The 16454-nt window shown below is 40.1% G+C and overlaps 1 protein-coding gene across 1 annotated transcript in view; it reads right to left on the bottom strand.

Moving 5' to 3' along the window:
* The window catches only part of LOC126281962 (mitochondrial import inner membrane translocase subunit TIM50-C-like), a 49815-nt gene extending 33860 nt beyond the window's left edge, over positions 1 to 15955 (bottom strand). The window contains exons 1-4 of the mRNA XM_049981334.1: positions 15767 to 15955; positions 15529 to 15672; positions 9664 to 9776; positions 6282 to 6401 (exon numbers count right to left, since the gene is read on the bottom strand). Coding sequence (XP_049837291.1) covers positions 6282 to 6401; positions 9664 to 9776; positions 15529 to 15672; positions 15767 to 15923 — 534 coding nt within the window. The 5' untranslated portion in view covers positions 15924 to 15955. The remainder of the gene's footprint in view (positions 1 to 6281; positions 6402 to 9663; positions 9777 to 15528; positions 15673 to 15766) is intronic.
* Between the last annotated feature and the right edge of the window lie 499 nt (positions 15956 to 16454).

Genomic DNA, 16454 nt, shown 5'->3' with positions numbered 1-16454 from the left:
AACAGATTCCAGATCTGTCTGTGGCTGACACTGTCACTGAGCCAGATGCTGTCACCTGTCCTGTTTCACAGGAAACCACTCAGCCTGCAAGATCCGGGCAATCACAGAGGGTGGGATTATAGGTAGTTGAGAGCTTCAACATTACGCGCATTATGGGGCCCCTTAGGGACTTGGTTGACAAGAAGGGTAAGAAAACCAATGTGCACTCTGAGTGCATACCGGGTGGAGTCATTCCACATGTGGAAAGGGTCCTCCCAAATGCCATGAAGAGCACAGGTTGCAGCCAACTGTAGGTGGTTGCTTACGTCAGTACCAATTATGTGTGTCACTTTGGATCAGAAACGATTCTCTCTGGTTTTGAGTGGCTAACAGAAGTGGTAAAGGCTGCCAGTCTTGCTTGCAAGATGAAAGCAGAGCTGACCATTTGCAGCATAGTCGACATGACCGATTGTGGACCTCAGGTACAGACCTGAGTGGAGGGTCTGAATCAGAGGCTCAGACGGCTCTGCGACCGTGTAGGCTGCAGATTCCTCAATTTGTGTGAAAGAGTGGTAGGATTCTGGGTTCCGCTAAATAGGTCAAGTGTCCGCTATACGCAGGAGGCGGCTACATGGGTAGCAGGGGCTGTGTGGTGTGAACTGGGCAGTTTTTTTAGGTTAGAGGGTCTCGGAAAAACACAAGAAGGGCGTCAGTCACAAAGGATGCAGGAACACAGTAAGAACATAGATAAAGGAACATTTGGTATAACAGTTGTAAATTGTCATAGCTGTGTTGGGAAAGTACCAGGGCTCCAAGTGCTAATAGAAAGCACTGATGCTCAAATCATTATAGGCACTGAAAACTGGTTAAACCCGGATAAAAGCTCAGCCAAAATTTTTGCAAAGAACCTAACGGTGTTTCAAAAGGATAGGCTAAACACGGTTGGTGGTGGTGTGTTTGTTGCTGTCAGAAGTAGTTTAACTTGTTGCAAAATTGAAGTAGATACTTCCAGTGAGTTAGTATGGGCAGAGGTCATTGTTGGCAATCGGAATAAAATAATAATTGGATCCTTTTTCTGATCTCCCAATTCAGATGATACAGTTGCTGAAAGGTTCAAAGAAAACTTGAGTCTGATTTCAAACACGTACACAACTTATATGATAATAGTTGGTGATTTACCCTTGATATGTAGGCGAAAATAAACAGTTGTGAAAACACACTTGACCTCCTAGCAAACAAATAATCCTGAGTTAATAATGAACGTCAAAACCGATTCAGGGATTAGTAAACACAGGGTTGTCATAGCAAGACTGAATATTGTAATCCCGAAATTCTTGAAAAATAAGTGAAAAATATACCTATTCAAGAAAGCAGATAAAAATTCACTTGATGTCTTCCTGAGAGACGATCTCCACTCATTCCAAATTAATAATATAAGACTAGACCGGATGTGGCTTAAATTCAAAAAATCAGTATCGGCATCAATTGAGTGATTTATACCAAGTAAATTAACAAACGATGGAGCCAATCCTCCTTGGTACACAAAACAGGTTAGATCACTGTTGCAAAAACAATGAAACAAGCATGCCAAATTTAAACAGACAAAAAATCTCCAAGATTGGCAATCTTTTACAGAAACTTGAAATTTAGCGCAGACTTGAATGCGAGATGTTTATAACAGTTTCCACAATGAAACTTCGTCTCGAAACCTGGCAGAAAATCCAAAGAGATTCTGGTTGTATGCGAAGAATGTTAGCGGCAAGAAACAATCAATGCCTTCTCTGTGCAATAGCAATAGAGATACTATAGAAGACAGTGCTGATAAAGCAGAATTACTAAATACAGCCTTCTGAAATGCCTTCACAATAGAAGATGAAGTGAATATTCCAGAATTCGATTCGAGGACAGCTGCCAACATGAATAACGTTGAAGTAAATATCCTCGTAGTAGTGAAGCAACTTAAATCGCTTAATAAAAAGCAAGTCCTCTGGTGCCAACTGTATAGCAATTAGGTTCCTTTCGGAGTATGCTGATACTTTAGCTGCATACTTAACAACCATATACGACCGTTCGCTCGACGAAAGATCCGTACCCAAAGATTGGAAAGTTGCACAGGTCACACCAATATTCAAGAAAGGTAGTAGGAGTAATCCACTAAATTACAGGCCCATCTCATTAACGTCGATATGCAGCAGGACTTTGGAACATTTATTGTGTTCAAACATTATGAATTACCTCGACGAAAATTGTCTATTGACACACGGTCAACATGGGTTTAGAAAACATCGTTCCTGTGAAACACAACTAGCTCTTTAGTTACATGAAGTGTTGAGTGCTATCAACAAGGGATCTCAGATCAATTCTGTATTTCTGGATATCTGGAAGGCTTTTGACACTGTACCACGCAAGCGGCTCAGAGTGAAATTGCCTGCTTATGGAAGCAGCTTGATGTCCAGGTTTCGAGAGGGTGCATGTCTGAATGAGGTAATGAATATATTGCTTCCTCTTAGTTATACCTCCCAAGGAGATCACGAATGTAAAATTAGAGAGGTTTGAGCACGCACAGAGGCTTTCCGGCAGTCGTCCTTCCTGCAAACTGGTACAGGAAAGGGAGGTAATGACAGTGGCACGTAAAGTGCCCTCTACCATACACCGTTGTGTGGCTTGTGGAGTATAAATGTAGATGTAGAATGTCGTCTCAGTTATGTGACTGGATTTGTGATTTCTTGTCAGAGGGGTCACAGTTCGTAGTAATTGGCGGAGAGTCATCGAGTAAAACAGAAGTGATTTCTGGCGTTCCCCGAGGTAGTGTTAGAGGCCCTTTGCTGTTCCTTATCTATATAAACGATTTGGGAGACAATCTGAGAAGCAGTCTTCGGTTGTTCATAGATGACGCTGTCGTTTATCGACTAATAAAGTCATCAGAAGATCAAAAAAACTGCAAAACGATTTAGGAAAGATATCTGAATGGTGTGAAAAGTGGCAGTTGACCCTAAATAATGAAAAGTGTGTGGTCATCCACATGAGTGCTAAAAGGAACTCATTAAACTTCAGTTACACGATAAATAAGTCTAATCTAAAAGCCGTAAATTCAACTAAATACCTAAGTATTACAATTACGAACAACTTAAAACTGGAAGGAACACACAGAAATTGTTGTGGGGAAGGCTAACCAAAGACTGCATTTTATTGGCAGGACACAGAAAATGTAACAGACCTACTTAGGAGACTGCCTGCGCTAAGCTTGTCCGTCCTCTTTTAGAATACTGCTATGCAGTGTGGGATCCTTACCAGATAAGACTGATTGAGTACATCGAAAAAGTTCGAAGAAAGGCAGCACGTTTTGTATTATCACGAAATATGGGAGAGAGTGTCGCAGAGATGATACGGGATTTGGGCTGGACATCATTGAAACGAAGGCATTTTTCGTTGCGACGGAATCTTGTCACGAAATTCCAGTCACCAACTTTCTCCTCCGAATTCGAAAATATATTGTTCACATCGACCTACATAGGGAGGAACGATCACCACAATAAAAGAAGGGAAATCAGAGCTCGTAAGGAAAGATATAGGTGTTCAATCTTTCTGCGCACTAGACGAGATTAGAATAATAGAGAATTGTGAAGGTGGTTCGATGAACCCTCTGCCAGGCACTTAAATGCGATTTACAGAGTATCGATGTAGATGTAGAAAGGCCATTCGCCCCTTTACTAACAGAATGGCCGTCTAGAAATGAAGAGTGAATGCCTATGCCTATGCCTGTGCCTATGCTACTGTTCCCCTGCACTCTAGCTGGAAAAGACACAGTCTGCCTCAGATCATTTAAGTTTAGGGGATCTACCAACAGGCTTTTTCTTGAGCAATCATATACTAAATTAGTACTGAAGCCACCACATATAACTAATTTCTGGTACTTCCTACAAAGTGAACCATGAACCATCTCTAGCTCAAACACAAATGCTCTGAAGTCAGAGTTAGTGGACCTATAAACAACAACAATTAGAAGTTTAGTTTCACTAAATTCAACTGTCCCTGCACAACATTCAAATATCTGTTCAGTGCAGTGCAGTGATGAAAAATATAGTGCAGTGCTGTGATGATGAAGAATATAGTCTATTGTTCACCTGATATTTGTGGAAGGATCCTCCCACGGATACATATGGATCTCTTGGCGAGGAAAGAAACCATTTTAAATTTTCAAGGACAATGTCTCACATGTGTGAACTAATCTTTCTCCACTGTCATTTACTGTGTCATCTCCAAATCTTCCACTACTCCATTACTGGTAGCCACTCCTACTTTTCCATTAAAGTTTTTTCTTTGCAGGTGCTTATGCGTTCTAAACATACCTTTGGCTTTACTGTCAGTATCGTGTGTATGTCCATAAGTTCCAACAAAGATAATTCCATGGACATATCTTGAGATTTTCACAGTCATAATTCTCACATTAATTTCCTCCCTGTACGAGATATCTCCTCTACACTCCTTATGGACGGCCAGCCTTCCCTCCTCATTACTGCCACTGTAAAAATGACTAATCTGCTATATTTTTTATTCCCTTCTGCTTCACCTTTCACTGAGAACACACACATTTATCTTCAACAGGCCTAGTTCATGGAAGACTTCTCTTTTCTTGGTGCCTAAACCCTGCAAATTTCACACTGTTACAAAAATAGTAGTTTTCTGTAGCCATTTACACTCACACACAAGACCACTGTTGTCTCCATGGACTGAGTCCCAACATGGGTGAGTAGCCACCTCACGTGTGGTGGTTAGTGGCTGTACAGAGGAGTTGAACGTGATTCAGTTGCTTCTGTCCTGGTTGATACTGAGCCATGAAGAGTGCACTCATTTGTGGTTAGTCCATATGTAAAAGGGGGGAGGGGGGACCAACTGTTTGGCCCTTCATGACTCAATCTGATCCAGGATTGTAGAAACTGAATCAGTTTCTCTACCAGGGCTTCAACTACCTTTTGTTCTGCCTAGAAATCAGAAATATCACTCCAACTATCCTCCTACATTAGCATTCTACCACCCACCCAGCCTATGCAATACCACTGTCCAACCTCATTCTACTCTGTTGCCACTGCTGCATGGATCTTACCCCTGTAGCAGACCTAGCTTTAAGACTTGTTTCATACATTCTCCCACTACCACCTACTCACATCTTGTCACAGTTATTTCCTATCCCATGAAAGGCAGGACCACAGCTGAATATAGTCATGCAGTCTACCAACTTAGCTGCAACCACTACGTGGAATTCCACGTGGGCATGACCACTAAGAAGCTGTCTGTCCTGATGAACGGCCACCACCAAAATGCATCCCAGAGACCACTAGACCATGCAGTTGGTGAGCATGCCGTGCAACAGTGTGCTTGACTTCAACGACTGCTTCACAACTGTGCCCTTTAAATTCTTGACACCAACAATAATTTTTCTCAGTTGGGCAAATGGAAACTCTCCCTGCAATACATCCTTTCATTCTCATTATGGTCCTGGTTTCAACCTTCCCTAGTCCCTGTCCTATACTTATTTCTACCTTCTTCCCTGCTACCGCTCTAATCTCACACATGCCTTCTACTCCCCCAAGCACAGCTGCATAGTCCTTTCCCTTTCTCTCCTCTCCTTTTTTTTTTTTTTCTCTCTCAATAGCATAGCCTCCCAATGCTGTAACTAACACCCCCCCCCCCCCCCCCCCAAAACCTGTCTCTGTCACAACCCTGTACACTCCACAAGCAGCAGTACTGCATCTCCCACACCCCTAATACGGTATCCTTTCCTTTCTCTGCCCAATGCCTTTTCTGTATCCCCCATTATCCACCCCAGATGAGATTGCTACTTCCTTCAGTTGGGTCTCAGTGGAGAAAAAAATAGGCAAGTGTAGGAGTTGTTTTTGCATGAACGTGTGTGTGTGTGTATGTGTGTGTGTGTGTGTGTGTGTGTGTGTGTGTGTGTGTGTGTTGGGGCAGGAAGTGGGCACAGTCAGCAGCAGTGTCTACTGTAGCTCATATTGTTATTCAGTATTCAGTCCAAGATTTCCCATTGTTTCATATACAAATATGAATTAGGAAAAGGAACAGAGAACACTCTTTCAAATATTAGTTATTACATTCGACATTAAATAAACCAAACAACTCTTCCTGGTTTAGTTTGTGTTTGCAATAGTCACTCTAATATCACAGTGCTGCAACTAAGGGTACATGTAAGCTTTTGTGGTACCCTCAGCCAGCAAACATCTTAGACCCACAACTAGTAAGCCACAAAAGAATTAAAAATGTCAGAGAAATTATGTAATACTTACTGTCCAATCAGGATGAACTAGTACATCCTTCATTTCCAAAACAAGCGTGTATGGAGGTTGCTGGTAGGGATATGTCAGGGGATCCGGAAGAAGTTTTTCTCGAGATGGCTCCCTTATCAGCTGAAAGAAAATCCTTATAAACACACAATGTATTTTTTGTTTCATACATGAAGAATAATAAAAAGAAACCACATGACTTCACTTACCCCCAAAAATTGCTGTAATCTACAGGAAAATGAAAGTGCTTAGTCTGGCAATTGGAACCAGCGAGCAACAAAAACATAAAAGTGACAGGGAAATAATATGTGTTGGAAATAACAGTAGTAAGTTCTAAAATATGAGATTATTGCGTATCCAGTCTAAATTTGATGTTTTTACTATCTGAAGAATTAAAAGGCAAACAAACTGAGTTAAACACAATAACTACAAGAATTAAACATAAGCTAACTGGGAACTAAAACAGGAAAAAATGAGTAAGTCATTAAATGTGTCTCTTGGCCCATTCCCTTTATTAATAGAGGAATGAGATCAGAGACAATGAAGCTTTGAAATGTACACCGTATTTATTTAATCTTCACTTAAAATAGAAACCAGGTTCCACAAATCACAAACTGATAATCTTGTTTAAGCAGAAAATTTCATGTTATGAAGTAGTGCCTTACTTAAAGGCTGGATTTCCATCCACTGTTAGGAAAGAAATACAAAAATACTATTAGCACAAACAGTCTTTCCCTCATCACCCTAGCCATAACTGGTAGAGAGAGACCACACATTTTGCCATATATGTTAACTGAGTGTCCAGTACATTCATTACAATCATTTCCTCCCTCTATATTCAACTTTTCCATCTTTTTATGTATCTGAAAGATGACGAGGGAGTCTAAAACATCTTGCTTGTGAGCCATTAAGATCATATATTTAAACCAATGTCAAATATGAATCCCTACACTCAACATATAGTGTGAGTGCATGTTTAGTATCATTTGTAATCAACATTTCACAAGGCAGACATCTAGGAATGCAAATAGACATTTCAAGCACACAAGAAAATGAAGAGCATACTTTAGCCTTTCCTTGATGACGAAGTTGTCAGAAACTGAGTACAAGCTGAGATTGGGGGAGGAAATCAGCTGTGTCCTTTTCAAAGAAACTATACCAATATTTGCCTTAAGCAATGTACAGAAACCAAGGTTTTAGATCTGGATTGCTGGACAGAATTTGGACCACCATCTCCCCAGTGTCTTAACACTGCAGCACCTCACTCATTTTAAGCACTGAGCTACCATGTGACAGATAACAGAGGCTCTCATTTTCCATTTTGGCTGGTTACGGGGCTTGTCTCTGCACAACATGTTAATCAATTAATGTTTGTCTAAATCCGGAATGAACATCAACATCTGTGACACTTTGTGCTCTCTAGGAGAACTGCTGAACATTTGGCTCTAGGGTCTGTATGAATACCGCAACATTTCCTCCCGCAATCTGCTCAACATTTTCAGATGGTTACAGGCTATAGTGGCAGCAAGAACAACTTTGGTGAGAGTGCAGTGACACTGAGATTGACAACCGACCCAAACTATTTGTCTGGAGCTGTGATCAAAAAATCCACAACACACTATTCAATAATAACAAAGAGACCATGTGTCTGGGGCTGTGATCCAAAAATCCACAACACACTATTCAATAATAACAAAGAGTTCATTGCAGCCAATGTATTTTTGGATTCTGTTAATGTAAGTATGGACTGTGTTCACATTTATGCAAGTTGAAAATCGAGTGCAGATGCTATACCTGTGTTTTTTCATCATAGAGCCGAGGAAATGTAGTGGTTCCTAACTGCTTGTAAGCGCAAACTGCCAAACTGGCCTGAGTTCCAGCTGCATCAATCATACACAACCATGTCAATGTTCCTGAAGAAAGCTGACCCTATAACACAGTACAGAAATAGGCCACTCTCCCTCAACCAAGAAGACATTCATTAGAGCTAGTCCAATGGAGCTAATTTGGCTTTAAGAACTAGGCCCTCAGGATGATTAGCAGTGTCACAGCCTCACTACTCTCTCACAGCTGCCTATAAGAGCTAGCCGTGTGGAGCTCTGCCTCCTGAAATTATATCTATCAATCAAGTATTGACGTATACATACACAGACTGAAGAATGAAAATTTATACCAAGGCTGGGATTGGAATCTGGGTCTCCTGCTCACTAGGCAGATGAGTTAACCATTGCACCATCCTGGCACAGTGGATTTGTACATGTGCGTGGATTGCCCTAGCGTGCCTCCCTCTTCAATCTAAGTTGTGAATTGGATTCTGGATTGAGGCATGCTGGCATAGCGCAGTTGTGCAAAGCCAATGTGCCAGGATGGCGCAGTGATTAGTGCATCTGCCTTGTGAGCTGGAGTCCCATGTTTAAATTCTGGTCTTGGCATAAATTTTTCTACTTCTTCTATTGTCTTTTTTTCAGGATGGCACATTCCCTGGTTCTGAAAGTCAGCTTGTGTGCCAGTGGAAAGGAAAAGTGGTTTTTTTTTCCCGGTATATTGTACTTTCATTTTCTTTATGCACAAAACCAAAACATTGTGGCTGCTGAATGTGCCTGCTGCAGGCAATACTTTCACAGCTGTTGCTTTCCTGTGGAGATGCTACAAAACTAAGTTCTGGACAGCTGCCTAAACAGATGCATTACTATTGAAGTAACATGTGGGAGGAGCCGGCATGGATGAATGCCACTGCAATCTTACCAAAACGTTAACTCCAAATTGAGAATGCACCAATAACAATCACCATTTTCTAATTCTGGGAAGTGAAAAACTCTTTACAAAGTTTCAATGGAGACCTTCTCGTTACAGGTACTGTGAATGCTTTACATGAAACAAAAACATTCAACAGATCTTATGTAAGACTCGTGATTAAAATGCACACTACTGCTACGTCATTGCATAACTCACTGTGCTGTTTGCATTTCATCATTCACTTTACAATAACAAAGAATGAAAGTCGCACACAAAACTAGACAGTATGCTTTGTAACTTCATCTTACTTGATGGTAGCATAGTGATGCACAAAAGCTGACTTAGTGATCAAGTGCCCAGACTTTATACACGTATCATAACCAATATTTCTGACACAAAAATAGTTTAGAAAACTATCATCTTACAATTTATCAAAAACACGAATTGTGTGTCTAAAAAGAAAACAACAGTTGTGAGGTAAGAATTGCTTAAATGTTTGAAACACACAAAAACTGAAACAAAAAATAATTTAGGACTAAAGCAGACCCTCACTGAATAGAAAACTGACAGGCAAAAGAAAAAAAGAAAAAAGAAAACTACCCAAAAAATTTGTAAGTTCCAAGTTATGGAGTGTGCATAACATACCTACCTTTTTGAAATAATTCATTTGCCTCCATGTCCTCCTGAGATACTGTATTGGGAGAGGCATACTACTAAATTCATCCTCAACTACATTTCCTTGCTCATCTGTCTCAGGTGACCCTGAAAAAAGGAATTTTTAAACCACACACAAAACTTAAAGAAAATGTAGGCTATGCTTATTCAACACACTGAATAAGCCACAAACTTACAGGAAGCAAACAAGCTTCACTAACAATACTCTCTCTCTCTCTCACTCACTCACTCACTCACACACACACACACACAGGAAGTTGGTGGGGAGGGAGGGAGAGTAACCTGATACTGCAGCTCTTCTGTGAGGTAAGTGTGTCTGACACAGTATGTGTGATCAGTGTGAAAGAAGAATACAGCAGGTAATAGCAAGAAATATTGAGAGGGAGGGAATGCAGTGGTGAAAGACAGGAACAGGGAGGCCAGCAAAAACGCTCTGAGGTGTGCGGGGCGATGGTTGCATGCTGCACATATGAATAAAGAGGTGGGGGGAGGGGGGGGGGCACAATTTGCTGCATGGGAGCAGGATGTAAAATGAGAAGAAAGCTAAGAATTTATCTTGTCAGTGGAACAGTCATTATTACAGATGACTATGGAAGACTGAGGTCATATGGACTGCAGAGACTAGAGGATGTGTTGAGGGTATGCTATCTTCTTGTGCAATTCAAAAAGGTAGGAAGTAAATTTATGGTACCATCCATCAGTCATTAGACTTGCAACACTGTCTTAGAATGCTATAGGAATGCGTAGCAAACTGCATGCAGCTTACTGAAGCAACCAACTTGCCATTTACCAAAGTGATGAATGAAAACTGGGAAACCTACATGAGGGACAGATGAATATTGGTTGGGTGGTTAGTTGGTTGGTTGGTAGGGTTAGGGGATTGAACAGTGAAGTCATCAGTCTTTATCAGTCAGGAGATATGCCCTGTGGAGTTAATGATATCAGCCAGAAAGCAAATCAATTTGTGATTGTATGAAGGAGTGGTAAAATCAAGGCACTGAAGACAATATCAATGCCAGAGATGGGACACAATTTAAAGAGAAGTAAAAGTGTATGCGTCAGGCCAGTATGCCAGTCACAGAGCAGACAAGAGCTCCCACAGGACTCATCTGTGGCTACAGATATCTCACCCACATCTCACTTCTCACCAAACTGAGAAAAGGGCTGAGACAGTATAGGAATAAATCATGCCTTGAAACTGGGAAGTTTGTAACAGTAAAAGTGATAAGGCTAAAAAGCAATCAAAAATAGTAAAAGAAGGTGAGAGAAACAATAATCAGGTCAGTGGGGGCGAGTGAGTGTCTCCAGAACTCAACAGCGTCCCACAAACATCACATCCTCAATCCATTACGGTCAAAATGTTAAAGATGCATCCAGACGGGACTCTCAAAGGAGGTGAAAAAACTTTCCCAACCATTCTATCATCATCAGCTAGTATCAAGGATAAAGATCAAGTTTTAATCTAATCTGTCTTCATTAAACAACAAAATGAAAGGGCCCTATTAAAAAGTATAATACATTGCAGCAGAAAAAATAATGGGTAACCAAACCTAAGGGTAAAACAAAATAAAAGAGGGATGACCAGGGCAGCTGGCAGAGAATGTAGGGACGAGCAGCCCTGAGCCCAGCAAGTGGTGAGAGGCACCGAAGCCCCAAACCACCTTCTCTCGACCTCAAAAACAATTTAAAAGATTACAGGTGAGAATGAAAACCACTTTCTCAGAGGAAATGCCATATATCATCTGCCAACAGTAGAGAAAGAATCTGGAAAACCAAACCTAGTGTGGAGGGGCAGAAGGGTCATTCCCACTGGAAGTGACTAATGCCTCTAAAGCTCCACAACCAAATGTGGATTACAAAATATATAAATATGGGTTAATCTGGTATGGCCAATGCAAAGGTAGCATATGATGGTGGATTCCTATCTGAAGAAACAGAAAGAGGATCATCCTGCAGTGATAGTCTCCTTGATAGCATAGAGTTTATTAGCCCACCAGATGATGTTCCATTTCCTGTAGAGTAAAACTCTTATTTGGACCAAATCCAAAACTGGCATCATCAAACTGAATGTTAACAAGTAACTGTTCCTCTAGCCAAATGGCCAGTCAGTTCATTACAAGGAATAACCACATGGTTTGCGACCCATAGCAGGACAACTCATCAGGTTGTACAACTAAGGTCAGATAGAAGACAGTGAACAGCAGATATTACAGGGTGACAAAACTAACACTGATCGATAGCCAGGAGACTGCTCATTGAGTCACTCCAAAATGAAATGCAATTGAAGATGGTCTATTTAAGAAAACAATAAGCTCTATTAATGGCTATCAGCTCTGCCTTAAAAACACTACATATTCCACCAATGAGTGTTGTTATCAACCAGCACGAGATGTAAGAACCTCCCATCTTATATCAGGTTTCAGAGTCAACAGTGTAAATGATGATGATCGAAGTAAGGAGGATATGAAAGGTAGACTGGCAATGGCAAGGAAAGCGTTTCTCAAGAAGAGAAATTTGTTAACATTGAGTATAGATTTAAGTGTCAGGAATTAGTTTCTGAAAGTATTTGTATGGAGTGTAGCCATGTATGGAAGCGAAATGTGGACAATAAATAGTTTGGACAAGAAGAGAATAGAAGCTTTTGAAATGTGGTGCTACAGAAGAATGCTGAAGATTAGATGGGTAGATCACACAACTAATGAGGAGGTATTGAATAGGGTTGGGGAGAAGAGAAGTTTGTGGCACAACTTCACTAGAAGAAGGGATCGGTTGGTAGGACATGTTCTGAGGCATCAAGGGATCACCAATTTAGTATTGGAGGGCAGTGTGGAGGGTAAAAATTGTAGAGGGAGACCAAGAGATGAATACACTAAGCAGATTCAGAAGGATGTAGGTTGCAGTAGGTACTGGGAGATGAAGCTTGCACAGGATAGAGTAGCATGGAGAGCTGCATAAAACCAGTCTCAGGACTGAAGACCACAACAACAACAACAACAACAACAACAGAGTAAATGATGGTACTACCCTTATAATAGGGCTGGGAAAAACCGACTGATTAAAACTGGTACCGGTGTTTTACTACTTCTGAATAATCAGTATTTTTCGGTATTTGTTTGGGCTCTGTTACATGTAGCATTCTTTACTTTTTACTACTACCCAAATAAAAAACCGAAATATCAATTATCCATAGCAGCAGTGGTGGAATTTTTCGTTTTTAAATAAACTTTTTCTTAAAGAGTAATTTTTGTTTGTGGAATTTGCAATGGTTTGAAATATTGCTTTGTTTCAGAATATGGCAACAGTGATCAGTGCTATTTTAGTAATAATGCTGACAGAAAGGAACAACAGACACATGACATGAGAAATGGTTTAGCATCATGCTGAGACGACAATTTCCATATGGCTATGTGTTGTGGCTTAAGGTGTGCATGTAGGTGCAGTGTACAAAACTCTCCCCAACCTGATCTATACAGCAGTTTCTCGCTGTCATCACTGCACATTCATCATATTGCAGAATGGCACCAGCCTACATTGTCTTCTATTAATAATAAAAGAGCAAGGAAATCATGTAAACAGCAATAAGTTAAAAACTCAACAATAATTAATTTGCACTAGGGACTATATGATAAAAATACAAAGTAGCTGACCTGTTGATTGTATTTGAATAATATGCCTTTATCCGCTTATAGTCCTCGAAAATTGTCAAATTAACACGAAAAAACAGTTCTTCAACATCAATTTTCAGTCTTACACTCACTATTCATACTTCCCAAATAGTGGTATGATCCCAGATTACCACATAATTTTGAGCAGAGTTTCAAAAAATTTTAATCAATAGGAGATGGGTAATTTTTTGTAGTATTCAGCAACTTATCACTTTTTGAGAAAAGCAGTGAACAGTGAATACACTATGTTTTCTTTTATTTGCCAATTTAATATAATATTTTCATTCTATCTGTCTTGAAACGAAGAGACCAAAATTTTTGCAATTTTGTTCGAATTTTATGTTTATCATCAGCAATAACAAGAATAAAAAACAAAAAATTGGCTTTTTGGAAAACATTTACTTTGAATGATTTTAACAACAAGGTTAAACTGGCATGTAATAAAAGAAATACAACTGAAAACCAGTTGCTTCAGCAATAACCACCATCCCTACCTGATACTCCAGAAGAATTTATACACACAGATGCCAAAAGGTCACGGGGGCAACTAAAACTTGAGATCATTGTAACAGGTTAATCCTAATCAAAAGTCTAGGTACTAAACAAGTAGAGGTGGGTGTGAAAATATCAACAGCACATTCTAAGTGGGTAGATGGCAAGGTTCTCCAGATGCATTACAACTGAGGGTGACAGTCAGGGGATTGATGTCCCCTGTATGAAAAAAGAATTTAGTAAGTTGGATGAGTAGGAGATTACCATATGGTGGCTGAGTAAGTAAGGAACAGTTGGAACTGCCAGAAATGACGAAGAGGTAAGATCCCACTTGGCAAGGAGACTGTCTACAGGACCAGTCAGGAAAGTGACCAGTTCCGCATATGATGATGTACTAGACCTAATAATTTCAAAGCTGAAAATGTTACTGAGCCGTAAACTTGATGACCACAGTCCAGTCGGGATGAGACCAATGCCCAAGTAAACAAGGAGTATGATCCGCATCCCAGATGTGTGGGAGAGGAATGGGAATTGTTAACCTTTTGGATGCAGCAGCTCCTTAGCTAACAAAACAGGGCAACCCAAATCAGCTTTTTATTAAAGAGGAGTCCCAAAAATCAGTACTATCTGACAATGTCCAAGTGCCGGGTGCCCACGTACAATTCGAAGACAGAATGAACAGTGATATGACAGATACAAGACTTGCATTCTCATGGAAGAGAATTGGAATCCATACGAAAGAGTCCAAACAGTGACCCTTCAGAAAGCTCCTTGGAGCTGATCTTTAGCCAAGGCTACAGAATGACAGCTACACAAAATGCAAATGTCATCGACATACCGAACAGGGGTGACCACTGGTCCAACAGAGGTCACTAGCTATCTAATGAGGAAGAATAAACAGGCAGCATGGAGCCATATACTTAGACTATGAAACCAAGGAGCAGCCTAATGGTTACTACTTATGTAACATGTGCTTAATAATTTGCTTATTGAAACTGTTCTGCATGATGTTCTTTTCATTATTAGTGTTTTTATATAACTGATATCTTCCCAATGGAATGGTTTTTTGGTATGCTAAACAACAACTTTCGCTGTACTGAAGGCATCAGACATTGTTGCATAGTAACGATTTTTGTAGCTCCGATATAAAGCTGACATGGATAAGCCATGTTTGTCAACTAAAGACTGCCTGCATGTGAAATATTAACAGTATCAGCTTCCTTGATCACACCTCTTGGGGTGCGGATCATACTCCATATTTATTGCATAAATAATTATGCCGCCTGCAATTACGCTTTGCTTAACGACATGTCTCTGGAAAATAGCAATGGATGAAGCAAATAAAAGTTTACACGTAATACTAACACAAGTTATATTGTCTAGAAGTGAATAACATTTTCCCTAACGAAACTGTTTCTCCTGTTACGCTACAGTTCTGAAGACGGAAAATTTTGCCTTTGACTGAATTACTGATGTGTGAGCAGTGAGCAGTTAGTATTTCACACTGCTGACATGAAAATGCTACTCACTATATTGCATTGCTTGGCCACCATGCCTACTGGACTTATGATCCGAGCAAGTACAACATGGATTAGCCTTGAAATATCTTATGGCGAGGAAATTAAATGACTGAAATGACTCACTACTGCAAACGCTACACAACCGACTATTCATAATCTTACCTAATTCATATATTGCATAGGAGCCCAGAAAACCAAACGAAACTCCAAATGCTATAAATCCGTATTTCATTGCCTTCCATGATGCTTCTCTCTTCTTCGTATCTTCGTCAGTTTCTGTTTTATCTGACGTCGCCACTCCAACTCCTACAGGTAAGTAAAAACTTGTAAGCACAAAATTCCACCGGCAAAAAGGAATGGAGTTGACTGGTTAAACGAAGTAAACAGAGGTTTCTTGTACCTTCTGAAGCGTAGAACCTAGAGGTATCAACTCTAAAGTCACCATTTGTCCAGCGTCTACTCGTCAATGGAGTATAAACTTGTACAGAAGACACAGCTTTCAAACCATTCGCAACATTTCGCACGATACGTAAAAATTTCACCGTATTCGCGGCCATGCCTGTATCATGATTACTAATATCTCTGTAACAACAAGTTTGAATCCAGAGATCTTCTGCTTTGTTTATTTCGTTCCAGTCATCAGAGTAACACTAAAACCGACAAAATATCTGCGCAATATACTGCGCAAACATACGTCTACAGTAAATCGCCGCAACATGGTGCGTTCAATCAACATTATTTCAAGCTGCTGCTGGCCCGACATCCGTTGGTCTAGAACATACATTTCACAGTAAAGCGAATACGCTCTCGCAAACTCATAAATTATTTAAATTATACAGGGTCTCATTATGAAAAAAATACTTATTTTACTAAGGTTTGAAGCTCCTCTTTTGTTTATCCGTTTTTGCGATTAGAAAACTGGGTTGTTTTGAAAATCAGTCTTATGCGAACACAATTGGTTTATTTTTATATTTACCCAGACATGTTTCGACACCAATGTGTGATCTTCTGTGAGTCAATTTTTTTTATTTCTTAAAATTACATGGCTAACTAAACTGTATTATTATGCATCGGTTTTAGTGCTCGTT

Source organism: Schistocerca gregaria, chromosome 7 (genome assembly GCF_023897955.1).
Source record: "Schistocerca gregaria isolate iqSchGreg1 chromosome 7, iqSchGreg1.2, whole genome shotgun sequence".
In the NCBI taxonomy this organism is placed as follows: Eukaryota; Metazoa; Arthropoda; class Insecta; order Orthoptera; family Acrididae; genus Schistocerca; species Schistocerca gregaria.
This window is presented reverse-complemented; position numbering and strand designations above follow the sequence as displayed.